The sequence below is a fragment of the Halichoerus grypus genome, chromosome 7 (assembly GCF_964656455.1).
Source record: "Halichoerus grypus chromosome 7, mHalGry1.hap1.1, whole genome shotgun sequence".
Lineage (NCBI taxonomy): Eukaryota > Metazoa > Chordata > Mammalia > Carnivora > Phocidae > Halichoerus > Halichoerus grypus.
The window spans coordinates 68,301,375-68,319,500 of record NC_135718.1 but is presented as its reverse complement, the minus strand read 5'-3'; the positions used below and the strand labels follow the sequence as shown (position 1 = coordinate 68,319,500).

General features: G+C 42.6%; 1 protein-coding gene across 7 annotated transcripts in view; it reads left to right on the top strand.

Moving 5' to 3' along the window:
- TTC13 (tetratricopeptide repeat domain 13) overlaps nt 1–17,692 on the top strand; it is a 91,248-nt gene extending 73,556 nt beyond the window's left edge. For 4 of the 7 annotated variants that reach the window (XM_036069071.2, XM_036069070.2, XM_036069068.2 and 1 more), the window contains 8 exons: nt 900–983; nt 1,800–1,884; nt 9,132–9,241; nt 11,510–11,645; nt 12,966–13,045; nt 15,157–15,235; nt 15,385–15,464; nt 16,916–17,692. In XM_036069071.2, the coding sequence (XP_035924964.1) occupies nt 900–983; nt 1,800–1,884; nt 9,132–9,241; nt 11,510–11,645; nt 12,966–13,045; nt 15,157–15,235; nt 15,385–15,464; nt 16,916–17,030 (769 nt within the window). In that variant the 3' untranslated portion in view covers nt 17,031–17,692. The remainder of the gene's footprint in view (nt 1–899; nt 984–1,799; nt 1,885–9,131; nt 9,242–11,509; nt 11,646–12,965; nt 13,046–15,156; nt 15,236–15,384; nt 15,465–16,915) is intronic. The other 3 variants (XM_036069072.2, XM_036069069.2, XR_004909868.2) reach the window with 2 other exon arrangements.
- Nucleotides 17,693–18,126: the final 434 nt, after the last annotated feature.

The following is an 18,126-nucleotide window of genomic DNA, read 5'->3' as shown; positions in this document are numbered from 1 at the left end:
GGCAGGATTGCTGGGAGAAGGTGGTGACCCGGGAGGGAAGGGAAGTGGTTGGAAAGTTGTGTAATAATTCAGATGAACAAGTATCAGCTTTGTGGAAGTGAGTGGGAGGGGACGGGATGGATATTGAGAGTGTCGCCTCAGGAGCACTGGTGGTGGGTTGGAAATCAGGGAGAGCGTGGGGAGCCATGGGAGACAGTCCCCGCTCTGGCTCAGGTGTGTGGTCCTTCCAGTCGGCCAGGTGACAGTAGGACAAAAAGTAGGTGGCCGTGTTTGGGGCTGGGGCTTGGGGCAGTGCAGGGTACGGGAGTGACTTCCTGCTCACAGTTACGGACTTGAGGTTTGAGATGTTGATAGGGAACCCAGGGAGCAGTTGGGTGTGTACGTGTTAGACACATGTATGCCGGTGGGGTGTGTACATCAGCATGTTGGCTGTACATGAAGTTCGGGGAGAGAGTTGTAAAACTAGGAGGTGGGGACAGAAATGTGAGTAAAATAATATGTAGAGCAGGCAGAGACGAAGGCCACACGTGAGCTCAACTGCAAGAAGGAGTGGGAGCAGATAATGTTACAGGGAGAACCAAGGGAGAGGAGAAAAACTAAAGGGGTTCCTAAAAGGAAATTGGCCTAGAAGTACTTGAGGATCTTTCTTCCCATTTTGGCATCTCCGAGGCTGAGTTTGGTGCCTCTCCTACCAGAAAAAGCTGTAAGAGCTGACGAGCCATCTTACTAAGACAGTTCTTTGCTGCTTCTATTCATTGGTCGCAAGCAACCACGTTTTCCAAACTTTTTTGCTACCTTATTCTCTTGGCTCTCTTATTGTTCTTTTGAATTAACTTGGAAATCAGATGTTTCAGATATGTTCCTTTGTAAAAAGATCCTTAAAATTTTTTTTCTTACAGGGGTCAGGTGATTAACATGAGATACCTGGAGTATTTTGAGAAGATTCTTCATTTTATTAAAGATAGAATTCTTGTTTATCACGGGTAATCCTTCAGTTTTCTTTTTCATAGTAATTGCTAGCTTTGATATATTTTACATTAGTTATATTTGTAAAACTTGAAAACTAAGCCTATTGACAGACTAAACAAAGTATATCAAATGTTTACACAGCATTTGGAATCATAAAGTCTTTCAGTAATGACTTATCAACCTTTTAACAGCTTCACAAAATCCACAGAGTGTTTTTAATCTTACAATATTGTGACTTTTCTGATCTCTTTTCTCTAAAGAGAAGGACGTTTCTTTGAATTTCTTTATTCAGGATTTCATATTCATTCTCCCTCACATGAAAGGCCATATGGTATAGATATAATAACAAACAAAACACTGGGGAAAAAAGAATTCTGAATGGATCGTTATCACCAAGAAAATATAAAATTGGTATAAAAACCTAGCAGGATACTTCCATTTGAGCGACTTCAGAAAGGAAAAAAAAAACACTTCTAATTTCAGAGATGGCATAGGAGAATTAAGGTTTCATGGCCAAACCAAGATCCATACATGTATATATACACACTGGCTGTCAATCCATTCTGCTTTTCCCTGTTTCACTTTCTAGATGGGCTGCTATTTTCTTAATTGTCATCTGCAGCCCCAAATTCATGAGGATTAAGCCATCCCATTATTTAGAAACTTTTGTTCTGGCACACCATTTTGAATATTGATCTACTCACAATTGAGGATGATTTATTAAATTAAAGGTAATAGCAGTTAATGTAATTAATTATTACATTTCTGTATTAATTTTAGTTGCCATCTCCCTCTCTCTCTCTCTGTCTCTCACTCTTTCTCTTTTTAAGAGCTAATAATCCTAAAGGATTGTTGGAAGTTAGAGAAGCTCTGGAAAAGGTACACAAAGTAGAAGACCTTCTTCCGATTATGAAGGTAAGTTTATCATCAAAATCCTGGAAGGTGTTTTTAGAAAAACAAACAAACTAGAGCACTTTTTAAAAAGAATTCATAACTTTAAATGCATGTTTATTAATATTATGCTATAAGTATTTTAAAATTTATAAAGCATTCTACCTGAAAACACTAATGTAAACACACTCTGAATAAGAACCAAAATAAGACACAGGCATCAGTCTCAAACATAAAAGCAAATCTGTGAGGAAGCAGTTCATACAGGAAACAGAAGGAAACTTAAAAATCTCTACAGTTGAATTCTGCTCCTGGCTACAGTGGAGTACTGAGTACTTGACTGCCTTTCCACACCATAGCAATTCTAAAACTGGACAAAATACAAGGCAACTATTTTCAGGTGTTGGCAATTACAAGACTGTGATTTTCGAGAAGAGGGGAACACCTGAGGTGAGCCCAGGTTCACCCCAGCTCTCTACCTGGGTTATGTACTAAACCACTGTGCATGTGGAGCCTAAACAGACTATGGTGGTCTTACTGAGCTAAGGAGGCAGCGATTGGAACTGGGATCTATTCAAGTGTCTGGACTTTACAGGGCAGAGTCCAGAAGAGGAGGGAGCTGTTCAAGGTGAGGAGTACCTGGAGGTCAGCATGGGAGATCCTTGTCATCCTTGGCTGAGAGCTCGACTGTGTGCGGGCAGTGAGACTCTGAGAGGCTCTGCAGAGAGTGGCCGCTGTGGGGGTGAGAGCTGAGCAGAGCTATTGGCGGTTTGACACCACTGAGAGACAGTGGAGTTGTGGCCTTGCCAGGATGGAGGGATCCCGTGAGGACCTTGAGCATCTTGTGACAACCCCAGGAAGGACACACTGTAGGTGTAAGACCACCTAGAATGAGGTTCACATCCTAGGACAAAATAGAGTGCCCTAACAGAGAAAAAAAACCAAGCCTAAAAGGATTAAATGGATCTGCTAGTGATTTGACTGCCTGCCAACACAAAATTCAACACCCTTTAAAGGAAGGAAACACAATCTAGACTTCTTAATTATTAGATAAATGAAGAAGCAGGAAAACGTGACCCATAACCAAGAAAAACAAAACCATTTAACAGGAGCAGACTCCCAGATGACGCAGAAGTTGGAATTAGCTCTTTTAAAGTCTTTGCTTCATAAACGTGTTCAAGGACTTAAAGGAAAACATGAACATAATGATGAAGAATCTCAGCAGGGAAATGGAAACTGTAAAAAGACCAAAAGAAAATCGGAGGACCCGAAAGTCCATGGTCTCCAATTCGGATGGGTAATCGGTTCACAAGACAGTTGTCTGTAATCCAGCACTTGGTTCACTTAGGATGCTGGACAGAGAACAAGGCTTTGTGGCATCCACAGTCTCATCATGAGGCCCAGCAAGGACCCAGATGTGGGTCCTGCCCCCTTTATCTAAAAGGGTGAATGAAGTCGAAGTCGGTGCCCACCCTCACAGAGAAGCCATTACTTGGGTTTTGCATATGGCCCAAGGTTTGTGTGCCAGTTCCCCACTTTCCTTGTCCAGAGGCCGTCTTCCCGATCAGAAGGTTTTACAAGGGTCTGCCATCACTTCTCAGGGGAGGCCAGTGATGGAATGCTACTCAGTAACAAAATGGAGCAAGGGGACTGCTATACACAGCAACCGGGGTGGACCTCAGAAACATGATGTTGAGCAAAGGAAGCCACATACAAAAGAGTATGATTCCATTTCTAAGAAGTCTGATCTATGGGGATAGATATCAGAACAATGGTGGCTTATGAGAAGTGAGATTTACCTTAATGGGGTAGGAGGAAGCTTTCCAGAATGATGGCAATACACTATATCTTGATGGTATAGTGGGTACATGGGTACATGGGTATGTACATTTGTCAGAATGCATCAAATTATACATGTGAAGTTCATCGTATGTAAATTTTACCTCAAAAGAAAGTACATAAACTAATTTCATAGATGGTAGATAGGTAGATAGATAGATAGATAGATAGATAGATAGATAGATAGAAGCAACAGAAAAAAAATAGAATTCTCATAAATTAGAAAATCTCAGATAGTTAGGCTAGTACATTAAAGACAGCTGAATATCAAATATATATGAACTGGAAGATCAATAAATTCTTCCAGAATGTAGTATGTAAAAGACAAAGAAATATAAACTACAAGAGATGATGAACACAGAAGATGAAGAATGGACCTATCTGATAGAAATTCCAAAAGGAGAGAAGAAAGATAAAGAAGCAGAGCAAATAAAAAAAAAGAAAGAAAAGCAGAGCAATTAGTCAACAAAACAAAAGAAGGAAAGCTTGTAGAGAGATGAAAAGATCAGTTGAGGGCCCCCAGATGTTCAGCATGATGTTCAACATTGACACCTAGACACATTCTGATAAAATTTGGGGACTTCAAGGTGAAAAAGAATTCCTCAAAAAAATTACACATAGAATTATCATATGATCCAACAACTCCACCTCTAGACGTGTGCTCCAAAGAATTGAAAGAAGCGACTTGAACAGATAATTTGTACACTCATGTTCGTGGCAGCATTGTTCACAGTAGCCAAGGGGTGGAAGCCCAAGTGTCCATTGATGGATGAATGGATAAATCATATGTGGTCTAGCCATACAATGGAATATTATTCAGCCTTGAGAAGGAAGGAAATTGTGACCCAGGCTACAACATGGTTGAAGCTTGAGGACATTATGCTACATAAAATAAGCCAGTCACAAAAGGACAAATACCCTGTGATTCCACTCATGTGAGGTGTTGAGAGGAGTCAAATTCATAGAGACAGAAGGTAGAATGGTGGCTGCCAGGGGCTGGGGGAGGGAGTCAGTGTTTAATGGGGACAGAGTTTGTATTTGAGTTGTTCTGTGGATTGGATGGTGGTGATGGTTGCAAACAGTGTGAATGTACTTAATGCCATCAAACTATACATTCACAAATGGTTAAAGTGGCAAATTTATGTGATGTATATTTTAACACACACACAAAAAGAACATCTTCAAGCTTCCAGAAAAAAAACAAATACTAAGGAAGGAGAATTCCACAGATGCCTGACTTCTCTCCAGCAATAGTGGATTCTAGAAGACAACTAAGGGAAATTTATTTGAACCCACTGTACCAGTGTTCAGGTATGAAGGTCAAATAAAAACTGTTTCAAGCATAGTCATTTAGGAATTTCATCAAACCTAGATTTTCTTTGTCAAAATGATTGAAAGACATTTGTGCTCTCACAAAATAAGCCCAAGAAAGAAGAAAACATGAGATATCAGAAATCATGGTGAACAAATAAGCCACTGAAATGAATTGTTAATGCCTGATGTTAAAAAATATACATGTCTGAAATTAAAGTACTAGCTAATGTCAACATTAAAGGTTGAAGAAAGTAGAGAGGAAGTAAAACTGTTACTATAAAGGTATTTATTTTTTCAATGAGAGAACATAATCACTGACTGACCCATGATATTGACAGGAAAATACATGTTTAATTATCTATATTAAAATTTAAAGGCAAACACTGAAAGAACAGAGGTAGGACGTATAATCTTCTAAATGCCTAGAAGGTAGGGAAACGGCATAAAGACAACAAAGTCAATTTAACTCAGTTTACGAAGAGTAGGGTGGGTAAGAAATGGATGTAATGGCAGTGAGAAGTCAGCCTGGCATTGTAATTGATCCCTTAGTGAAAGATGGATGATTTCAGATTGGTGTTTTAAAGTCCAGCTATGTGCTGTTTACAGGAGACATGCATAGCAAGTTAACGTTTAAAAAGGGGAAGGGAGAAAGGTATACCAGGCAAATGCTAATGGAAGGAAACATGGGTGTGGCAATGTTAACATCAAAAGCAATGTAATTCAAGATGAAGGAGACTTCAAGGGACAGAAATTTTATTGTTTAAAAGTGTAAAATTAAGCAATTATAATTTTATGAACCTCTTCTCCGCCCAGGAATATAACTACTCAAAAATTTGCCAACAGCAGGTGGATTTTATTTTTTCCAATTGATGCTTTGAACTTTAACGTAAAAGTTGAATCAGTGTTCTTGTAGCTATAGTAGAGAGGTTTAATTACGTCAAATAAAATTTGAGAAATGGGTAGGACCAGAGCTTGTCCATTTCTAAGGAATAACCAGGAAACATCATGTCATGAACAAAGCAGTGAGCTAGTACTCTGCATGCCAACGTCCACATCTGCCTCACTGGGCTTGGGTGAGCCTCTTCCACGGTCTAGATCCCAGGCTCCTGTCTACTAGGAACAATGATTCTGGCCAGACCTCAGCTCGGGGTTCTTGCGAGTGTCAGATAAACTGATGCAGTGGTTCTCAACCTTCTCAAAGCCACTCTGGCATTAACTGAATACCCGTGTTCGATGTCCCCTTTCCTCCACTCAAATGAAATTCACAGAGAATATATCACACCTACTCAAAAAATTCTTTAAAACATCACCATTGTGCCATAAAAGGAGGTCTGCCAGGTAAATCATCCGTAATAGACAAGTGTGTGTGTAGCTCAGGATGTCAGCATTCAGGCTTGTCTTCACGAGAAGCCATAACGAAGGAGCCGTTGTTCACACCTGTTTACATTTGAACCTGACAGCTGCAAACGCGGCCCTGTATCTGTGCGTTACTTGCTGACTTACAGATCATGAACCACAGTGTTGGTGGCGACAGGGTTTTTTGAAATGGTAACCTTCCAAACAATGTCTAATACCCTCTTCCCTCAGTTGGACGTGCTATTCGCATTCATGGAAAATTCAGTGTGTATTAAAACTACGTAGTTCCGAGCCTCACGTTGGGGTAGAGATTACTTAAATAAATGAAAAACTTAAAAAAAAACCATGTAAAATATTTAGTGTCTAAGTGTGAAATGGAGTCTGGTTCCAGGCCCAGGAGATTATTAAATTATAAACAGGTTCTTCTTGGACATGAAAACTCAGTGGGGCATTGGCAGCCAGTCATGCATCACGTGTGACTGTCCCCTATCCTGTGGGACATCTAGTGTTCTCAGCCCCACCTGCTAAGTGGTAGACCTTCCCACCACCCCCCACGCACCACCCCCCTGTCCCTGTGGCCACCAGACTCTCCCATAAATTCCCCAGATGCCCCCCAGAGGGCAGAACCGCTCCACGGAGGGCCGCTGGGACAGACCTACAGAAAGAAAACTGACGTGTCTCAGTTTTTCCTGTTCTTTCTTGTTGGTATTTTAGGCATTACATTTACTCTATTGGGTAGAAGGCCAAGTCAGCCGAGCGGGATTTTAACGTTTTATGTATGTCTTGGTTTAAAAGGAAAAGCCTAGTGGGCTCCAAGCCTGCAGTTGCTTAGTGCAGCCGAGAGCCGAGCGTCGCCCACCCGGGGCCAGCCTTCTGGTGCGAGGTCACTGCGTGTCCGGCCGTGGTGTGGAAGTGACCGTTCCCTGGCAGCACTAGACACCTAGCTTTCAACCGGGAGTGTGGTGAAAGCACACATTTTTAAAGGCACACACACAAGTATATAAATAAAGGGTTTGGTGCAATGTGATGTGACGACAGCTTCCACTGAAATATTCTTTTGGTGAAAAACCACGTTAAAATACAACTGACCCCTGAACAACATGGGTTTGAACTGCGTGGGTCCACTTATATGTGGATTCTTTTCAATAAATACAGTACAGTCCTGTAAATGTATCTTCCTTGTGATTTCTTAATAACCTTTTCTCTAGCTTACTTTACTGTAAGAATACAGTATAGAATACATACAACATATTAACCTTTTATGTTATCAGTAAGGCTTCTAGTCAGCAGTAGACTATTAGCAGTTAAGCTTTTGGGGAGTCAAAAGTTATACAGAGGTTTGGGGGGTCGGCTACCCCTCACATTGGTCAAGGTCAACTGTATACCTCAGCTCCCCTTGAGGCAGCTTTTTGGCATATAATGTGGCTGGAGGTCATGAAGGCTTGGGTCCACGTTCCCACGCTGCCACTTCCCGCTCAGTAACTCGGGCGGGACCTGCCCTCCCAGGGGCTCCTCCTTGGTAAGATGGAGACCATGCCCTGTCTTACAGGTACATCATGAGCATCAGATGAGAATTGGCATATAATGTTACCACACGTCTTCCTCTAGAAGCCCCTTCTCCATGGAAGATATTCCTGTTCCAGTTCCCGATGCTGGCTCTGATCACCTGTGCCTCGCTGGTCCCTGGTCCTTCTCTGCACCATTCATGACCACCTGCTGGGTCTTACTGGTTTTAGACAACCTTTCCCCCAGTAGTGGCTTATGTGAAGCACAACCTCCTCTTAGTCTGTCCTTAGTTCTCTTGTTCAAGTCTCTCAGCCCTTTAAAAAAAGTTGGCAACACTGAACAATGTGGGGAGGATTTTTTCTGGAGTAATGACAAAATCTATTTATTGGCATTTTGGCTTTGTCAAAACTATTTTATTTTTATTTATTTTTTAAAAGATTTTTATTTATTTGCCAGAGAGAGAGGGAACACAAGCAGGGGGAGTGGCAGGCAGAGGGAGAAGCAGGCTCCCCGCTGAGCAGGGAGCCCGATGTGGGACTCGATCCCAGGACCCTGGGATCATGATCTGAGCTGAAGGCAGACGCTTAACCAACAGAGCCACCCAGCCTCCCTGTCCAAAGTATTTTAAACAAAAAGCTGACATCTGAAACTGCCTTCATACTTATCACCCCTGAAGGCCATTCTTGGCTCTATGTAATTCCTTTAACATACTTTCCTGTGGTCTGTAGAGTTGGAGTGTGTGTGTGTGTGTGTGTGTGTGTGTGTGTGTGTGTGTGTGTATGCATGTGAAATTCTCCAGTTGACAAATATAACTCTGAGTACTTTTCAAATCAGACTGCCTTGAAGGAGCACGAGCGTGAGCACAAGGTGTTTTTTGAGTTACGAGATTTGGAGTACAACCATTCTGCTAAGAATCCAAGTTGCTGCCAATAAAGATGAACATGAGAAAATCCTAAGGGGACTCTTAGAAGGGAGCAGCACCCTCACTGACTGAGGGAGCTTGTTGCTGAGGCTCCGTGCTGGCCTCTGCTAGGGGCCCTGGGAAGTGCCACCTGGGCCTGGAGTTTGTGTGGGGCGTTGGGAACAGGCAGAGGCGTCCCCGGTCCCTGTGGAGGTGTGCATGGTCGTGGCCTCTTGCATCAGGATTTCTGTGACCCTTCTTAAACACGTGGAAGGTTGAGTCAGCGCTACAGAAGAGCGCCTGGGGGTTTACAATGAATTACACACTAGTAATGTGAATTTTTTTTCCCTGAAAGCAGTTTAATACTAAAACGAAGGATGGGTTCACGGTGAACACAAAAGTTCCCAGCCTCAAAGATCAAGGGAAGGAATATGATGGATTCACAATCACAATTACAGGAGACAAGTATGTATGCTTCCTAAGTGTGAGTATAAAGGTGGGCTGGTGTCTGATATTGCCACGGGAGGTTAGACGTTACCCGGCTTTTGCTTTATCCTGAAATGAAAATTATCAAGGGCCAGTGTGTAGCTATAACCAGTTATTTTGTTAACATGACTTGTAGAATATTGTGCCAGCAGATATATTTTCTGACCACGCTGGATCTAACAGCTTTCTAGATATTAGGTATAATATCTAATGTGGAAAGCATTCTTCCAGGTTCTTAAAGTTCCTTGTGGGCAACACTTTTAGTGATAAAATGAAAAGAGATGAAAGACTGGCAGATTGAAGGCCATTGTAAGAGTTTTTAAGTACAGGTTTTAATATATTCTGAAAGGAGTGCAGTCTGTTATTATGGAAAATTTAGAATACAAAGATAAGCAAAGATAAAAAAATCATTGAGTTGTTTCTTTAAAAACTGAGATTATACTCCACACATTGTTTTATAATCTGTTTCTTTTGTATCTTACAATTACTTTATCATGAACATTTTCTTATATTTTTGTAAGCATTTGTAATGCTTGCATAGTATTCCATTTTTGGATGTTGTAGCATTCCTCCTACTAATTTTTTGTTATTGACCATTTAGAGTATTTCTCATTTTTCACTTTGTAAATAGCCCCGCAGTGACTGTTTTTATTAACCAGTCTAATTTATATCTGAAGCCCAAGCTTCATCTAGGAGCCTCCATATCCCTTGAATTTGGGGTGATTACCTTGCCCCTCCCCAGCAACACGCATCCCTCAGTTGCTTAGCCTGCAAGGCGCCATGATTCCTGCATCGGGACTTCCGGCTTGATTTCTGCCAGCCCCACAGTAGGGCTGTGACTTGCCTCTGCCTCTTGGGCTCCAGCTTTCTCATATGCCTTTACTCTCAAACCTTTACAGGAGCCTCTTTGTCAAGTTCTCTGTCAGAACCTACACAGGCTCCATGAGTAAGCACCAGCTTAGCAACTCCCAGATTTTATGACTTTTCCATATCCTTGAGGTGTTGATCTACCCCAGACCATTTATCAAAGTACTTTTCCCAACAAATGTCACACTCCCCTCCCCGGAAGGAATTCCAGGTTTGCTATTAACGTTAAAATTACTCCCCTGCCTTTCCACCCACTCGTGAGATATAGATCTCCTCAGATGAACTGGTTCTCCAGGCAGAAAGGGAATGATGGTGTCAAAGAGTACATAAAGCTCCTTCCCCCCCCCCGAAACGTGGCATCTTTCCTCCATGTCTCACCGTATTCATTACATCATGCTCTGGGCTCTAACCCCTCGAGCAGACTCTGGTGTCTCCGTCCCTGGTCTCGTGGTGGCTTCCAGTGCTTTGTCAGTGTCCCCGAGGCTCCGTTCCACTGGGTGTTAAACCACTCCCCGCTCCATACCCTCCACTGCCCCTGGATACCAGGACCCACTCCCCCGCCAGGCACTCAAGGCCTTTCATAATGTGGCCCTCGCAACATTTCCTGCTTGCCTGAACTGTTTTCCTGCCAGAACTTGGCCTGCTAACTCAGCTGGACAGCTTGTTCCCTGAGGTCACCTCGCACCTCCTGGTTCTGAGCCTCTCTCACTCCCATTCTGATTTTCACATTCGGGCCCCTTCCCCTGTGAAGCATTTCCTGTTGTCTTCCACATCCCTAAATTAGACCTGATCTCCCACTTTTGAACCCTGACTCGCTATGTGATCACCCTGCACGTGGTCTTATAATTCATGGCCTCAGTTCTCCTTCCTTCCTCCATAAATGCAGCAGCTGTTCTGTGTTCCTCTTTATAGGATCTAAGAGCTGTTTATTTATATAATACATGCCTGTTGCATCAAATTTGTCTCCTCCGTAGAGCCTGTCATGGAGCTAAGCATGCAGCAGAAGCTTAAAAAAACACAGTAGAGTCCCTGAACTTCTGCACACAGTTCTGGCTCCTGATCTTCAATCATAATAGGGAGGCTGTCTGAGAAAGTCTTTACCATGCATTCATTCTTGACTATGTGTAGTTCCCTTCTGTAGTAGCTTAAGCTCCTATAATACATTTGGTTAGACCGAACAAAATATCATATTCTATGGGAAACTTGCCTACATATGGAACACGCCTACATGTGTGTAGTTAGAAAGGTGGGACACGTTCTCAGATATGTCTTGTGCCACATCAGCATACCAGTTCCTTCCTTTTTTTTTTTTTGACTCCCCGTGTTTGGCTCTTTGAATTGTAAAATGCATGCCTTTGACACACATTGTTGTATTTTTAGGGTTGGCAACATACTGTTTTCTGTGGAAACGCAAACCACAGAAGAAAGAACACAATTCTATCATGCTGAGATAGATGCACTTTATAAAGACCTCACAGCAAAAGGAAAAGTACTGATTCTTTCATCAGAATTTGGGGTAGGTTTTTGTTTTTTTCCATTTTATCCGTGCTTACTAGGATTCTCCTGTAACCTTTTCAAAGCCTCTACCCATTCACGGGTATTATCCATTTTATGCTTGAGATCAGCTTTCACTGATGACCTATAAGGACTTCTTTTTAAAATTCTTACAGAAACAATTCCCATATTTATTTATTTTTTTTTTAAAGATTTTATTTATTTGAGAGAGAGAAAGCACACAGAGGGAGAGTATAAGGGAGAAGCAGACTCCCCGCTCGCCCCGATGCAGGACTCAATCCCAGGACCCTGAGAGATCATGACCTGAGCCGAAGGCAGACGCTTAACCGACTGAGCCACCCAGGTGCCCCCAATTCCCATATTTAATAACGATAGTAATTGAGGAAGGGAAATGATCCATGTACGCAGTTACTGTGTTACACGGTAAGTCTGGGCTCTGTCCATAGTTGGTCCGTAGTGACAGTGGCCTGTGGGGCATTTGGTGGGCCTTTCCTGGTCTGTGATTCTTCCCTCCATGTCGCACCCCAACTTGAGGGGGCTCCCTAGAGGCAGGATCTGGCCTGTCACCTTCATGGGAGTATTGTGGGCACTCCATCCAACTTCTGGAGTGGATGCCCGTGGTCCCTGGGAAATCACTTCATTTCTCTTGCACCTAATCAGTTCATACCTATAATTAAGCATCCAGGTTTTTATATAATTAAGTGTATTTATCACCTAAATCTCAGTACAGAGGTTGTGCTCATCAGATTCTTGGGAAACCATATTTGGTATTAATGAGTACTTTGTTTTATTTTAATCTTAATATATATTTTGACATTTCAAGTCATGTTAAAGGAGGCTGAGATTTTTATGTTTATCAGAAAAGGTTTCAGTTCTGTTTTTTTTTTTTAAGATTTATTTATTAATTGGGCGGGAGGGATGGAGGAACAGATGGAGAAGGAGAGAGAGAATCCCCAGCAGACTCCCCCTGAGTACAGAGTCCGACTCGGGGCTCAATCCCAGGACCCTGAGATCAAGACCTTGGCCAAAACCAAGAGTTGGTTACTTAACTGACTGATCCACCCAGGTGCCCTGAAAAAGTTTCAGTTTTAAAAACAGCTCGGAAAATATTGCCCTACACCGAACTGTATATATACCCTTTCATTAGGAAAAAATGGTAGCGCAGAGTATAAAATATGCAAGAATGTGAAAGTAGGTTCCTGTAGGAGAGACATGAAATAATCCTCTTCCTGAGCTAAATTTTCTTATGTCTTATCACCTTGTAAAAAACTAGTTTATAATCTAGTATTTAAATTCATGAGCATGTGTCTTTTTTTTCTAGGAGGCTGATGCTGTTTGCAACTTAATCTTATCCTTAGTTTATTACTTTTATAATTTAATGCCACTCTCTCGAGGATCCAGGTGAGTGATAACCTATAATTTGAAAGTTTTTACATTGAAGAACATGTCCTTTTTTGCTTGCACTACTCGTTGTGTCTGGGGGTCTGAAAGTACCCCCAAGCAATTGCAAGAAATCCCCTTTGGTTTTTTTCAAAATCCACCCAGAAATTATGTCCTTGACCTCACACCATCAAAGGAATTATGACAGATTGTTCTAAGATAGTGTGCTTACATTTTACAGGCTGTGGATCCACTCGACAACACAAATGTCTTGAAGGCCTACTACACGCATGCATTTGCACTCACTGTATTTTAACTTCTGATATTTGCCCAGACTGCTACCCTGTCCTCTTCTCCCCTTTCCCCCAGTTTTAGTCCGTCACTCGACCTCCAGCCCTAATATTTTATACTTTTGAGTCACCAGCCATTCTGTACTACTTGTACTATTGTGAATCAATTCTTGCTGCTTAGGAATCCATCAGGAGCTTCTTAGGTGTCATCAAAACCAGGGTTTCTGTCTGTCCTCTGTTTGCCAGTATGACGTGCAGTAGATCATGGAATTTGAATTTAAGATGTTTGGGCTAAAATGATATACTTGAATGTTCTTGTCTTTAACACTTTAAAAGTAAAACTCTCCTAGATGTGGTAGTAAATGTTGTTATATTAGAAAGGCACGGAAACAAGCTAGGAGCATGAATACTGTAGTATCAGCCTAACCGTTACTAGCGTGCACTGAGTATATGACGTGCTTACGCCCTCCGCACACCCCCTCTGATCAAGCACGGACGCGGGTGCCGTGCGGGTACCCAGCAGTTGCCCATTTGTCCTCACAGCGGCTGAACTGGCTCCCGGGGTGACACGGGAAGGAGGTGACACAGGAAGGAGGTGCAGCTCTCGCCACCTGTGCTCTTGCCCTCAGAGCCGCATCTGTTCAGCCCCTGATCCCGTTGCTTCTGTCCTCTCTGTGCTCAGAGCTACCGCCGTAGTTCAAACCCACGCCACCCCGTGCCTTTCTGACTTGTCTCCCTGCTTCCAGGCTTTTCTCCGTCCCCTCTCTGCCTCAGTTCTTTTTTTTTTTAATTCCAGTGTAGTTAACATACAGTGTTATATTGGCTTCGGGTGTACAGTGTAGAGATTCAGGATCTCTGCCCCCATTCTTTATACCTGGTGGCTCAGGTACAAGCTCGTCCGTGTCCTGCCCTGGTTTGTCTTGGCCTCCTCAGCGCTTTCCTTGACCCGCCCTTTTACTATACTGTGGAACTTCTCGAAGGGCCTCCCGTTCGCCCTCCAGTGCACCTCCCTGCCTTTCCTCACACCTTCATGTCCACACGGGCTCTGCCTCTGTGCCAGCCATTTCCCTTCCTTCCCCTCTGCTCGCCATGCCCTGCCTGGACCCTGAAGAGGGCCCCGTGGGCGCCCCCTGGGCTTGACTAGCTGCACCTGCAGGCTTTCCCCGCGGCGTGCATGCTGTCTGCCTCCCCGGCCAGCCTGCTTGTTCTCAAAGGCGAGAGCCTCATTCTGGTTATCTCCACGCGGACTGTCCTGCACAGGGCCCACGCGGCCCGTGTGTAATAGATATGTCAGAAGCAGGAGTGAGTCTGTTATATGCCAGGAAGGGAATTTATATGACACATCAGCTTTCAAACCGGTCTGTTGGCACCTTCTGAGAATGTGTTCTGCTTTTCTTCTTTGGGGACCGAGGTTTTTTAATGCTTAAACAATAAGATTAATAATTTGTTTGTATTACAAAGTGTATGTATGGTATACATGCATTTTAAAAGCCAAGCCTTGTGAAGTTGCTAGAAATAGAAGCAGACACATCTTTTAATTCATTATTTCATAAGAATAGAAAAACCAAGTGGGAAGAAAACTCCTACTTAAAAGAAACACCTTTTTTCCCCAGAAAAAGAATATTCTGGGTCACATTTACCCTTAAAATAGTGAATCTAAATATTTTTGTTAGTAGTAAATTAGTAGATATTTTTTAAGACATCAAAGTATTTTTTAGTTTAATTTCTAAAGAATTCTTAAGTAAAATTTCATCTTTTATGACAGAAAATCCATAGTGAACTTTTCATATGATCCCTGTTCAGAAACCAGGACTGACAGGTAATTATTCTTTATTTACATAGTGTGATAGCTTACTCTGTGATCGTGGGAGCTTTGATGGCAAGTGGAAAAGAAGTGGCAGGAAAAATCCCCAAAGGGAAGGTATGTTGAAGCCAGAAGGGCAGATGGTTGGCTGTGTGTTTAAATCCCAGCCCTCGGATTTTTGTGTTAAGATCCAGAAGTTAAACAGATCTCAAAGTGAGCCTCTCTCCTCCATATTAATTACATTCCTAAATTTCTTTCTTTTTCAGTTAGTTGACTTTGAAGCTATGACAGCCCCTGGTTCAGAAGCCTTTAGCAAAATAGCCAAAAGCTGGATGAGCCTAAAAAGGTAACTACTTGGTGGTGGTCAACAAAGGGATGTTACCTTAAAGGGGGAGAGAGGACTTCCTGCTCCTGTTGGAGCTAGCTGAGTGATACTGGGAGTATGCTCCCTTTCCTGCGTTCTTACTCTGCAAGGAGTGTAATCCACTTTTCCAAGGCTAAGATGTTTTCCTGTCGTGTAGGACCCCCGAAAGGGTGAGTCTACAGATAAAAATAAATAATGAATAAAAAGCAAGGAAATTGGTTTGTGAAGGAAAAGTGACACATGTCCTTTTTGTATAATCAGGCATTCATCTCTCTTGGCTAATTGACCCTTTATCCCAAACTCTTAGGTTCAGTATTCAGGAAGGAATTTGAAAACCGTGAGCTGGACCCATTTCAGACTTACTCTGAGTGGGAGCCCATTTTTACTGCACAGTTGATTTTGAGAAGGTGGCCCTTCATTGTAACATAGGCGAGGAATACATGTGAGTCCATAAATACTAACTGGACATCATCCCCAGCGGCTACCATCACGAGTCCAGCGTACCCTGATCTTTCCTGGCTCTTGTTGCCAGGACTTTTGGGATGAAATTAAACCCATAGATACTTTAATAGTTAATAAAGAACAAGCACATGTCACTGACCTTTATTCTTGCTCCTTCTCTGTGTTTTCTTCATCATAACCCCTGCCAATTTTGCCTTTCCCATCTACTGGACACAGCAGCCACTCTAAAAATTGCTGGGTAATTTGCACTCTGTTTAAAACAGAGAAATTCATGTCTGTAGTGCACTCTTGTTCAGTGTGTAAGTACGTTACTTAGCTTTGTAACGATCGCTTCTGACAGTCGCACCGCGTTCCGGTGTATTCCCGTTTCAAGATTGCTGGCTCACGTGTGTTTTAGGAGTATGACCATAGCGTCAAACATCTTGCTTCTGTCTCTTCCATAGTTTTACAGTGTGAACCTTCCAACAGTTCTTTAAGGAATGAATAAAAAACTGCCTCCCGCTGTGCAGGTACCATTTCGCACCGCCCTCTGGCATGCATGATCTCATTCTGGGCTCAGGGCCCCCCTGTGAGTTAAGAAGACTGTGCCTGGTGCTACTGATACGGGCAGGGGGGCCGGAGAAAGGGCTGTAGCCAATAAGGAGTGAGGCCGGTCTGGAGCCTGTGTCTCTGATTCAAGTCTAACGGCTCCCCGGCAGGACGTGTGCGAACAGTCACACGTACAGCAGAGCTTAATTTTCCTTTCCGAAGATTCTGGCTGAACTGGCCAGCAGCCCATTATGGGAGCCTCTGGATATAAGTCCCCAGCCACAGAAGCATCCGTTCTCTTCACAGCTCCTCCCTGCTTTTGTAAAATTGTCTGACAGCATACATACAGGGTCATTGGAAAGAGAATATTAAAATAGGAATAATGCCTTTTTTGTGAAATTGTGTTAATCTTCATATTCCTTCTTTGTGTTTTTCTTTTCCAGTATTTCACCTTCTTATAAGACTCTCCCATCTGTGTCAGAGACGTTCCCTACATTAAGATCAATGATCGAGGTGCTAAACACGGACTCCTCTCCACGTTGTCTTAAGAAACTCTAGTTACGCTGTGGTATTTATACAAGTAAAGGGCCGGACCTCTTGCTTCTTAAGTTATTTTTTAAAACATGGAATTATAAAGAAACTAGGTCCTTTATTACTTTTGATACCAATTTTTGATAGGAATTGAATACTTGAAATCATTTTCTTTACTTTTTGAACCATAATAAAAATCATGAAAGAGGGTTTTTTGGGGGGGAAAAAAAGCTCTATGTTGGGGCAGGAAAATGTATGTAGAGGCCAGCGGCCTTGTTGGTTTCCACTTACAAAGTCCTAAAACTCCTTCCTCACAGCAAAAAAGTTGACTTCAAAAACCAAAAATTAATCATTAAAAGGAACAAAACCAACAACAAAACAGGAGTGTTTTCATTCCTTGAAAGATTTGTATATTTTTCAAAGGCCTTTTTATGCACATTGTGATAGGGCATCGTGTTTCTCACATAATCTTCACGAGTGGGTTCTCCGTTGTATTTGAATGATGGAAGATTCCTGTGCCGTCACCATGCACCGCAGAGCTCACTGCCGGGAACATTTGTTTTGAATGATGCAGACAGTATTTGCCAGTGACCCAAACACTGAATTACTGAACCATGTTTTTTTTTTCTCTGTGTTGGAAAAAATAAACGAGGGGTGATTTCTGTAAATCACCAGTTTTTGACACTGGATTATGTATGATTTTATTTTGTGAACTAGTTTCACTTGCAGGTGTAAGAACATCCGGAACATGACTGATTCCCCCCCCCCAAGACAGGGTAAATGACAGTGAATAAAACGGGTTCATTAAATTATTGCCATTTCCAAATCATTTTCATTTTTCTTCGGTGTTTGTTAAAGAGTTAAACTATTCACTGCTTTCTGCTACTTAGTTTTGGTCTTGAAATCCCACGTTAAGAGTAGCCGGCCAGTGTCTTGGGGTGTCGGGGCTCATGGGGAGCTTAGCACCACTGGACAGGAGCAGTTATCTGCTAGAACATGGCCGTTTGATCGAGACGACCTGCCCTTTGGACTCATGCCCATCCGACTACTGACGTGTGCTTTCGAACAGCCACCTAGTGTGGCTCCTGTCGTCGTCTCTTCTGAGGGAGGGGAATAATGATCC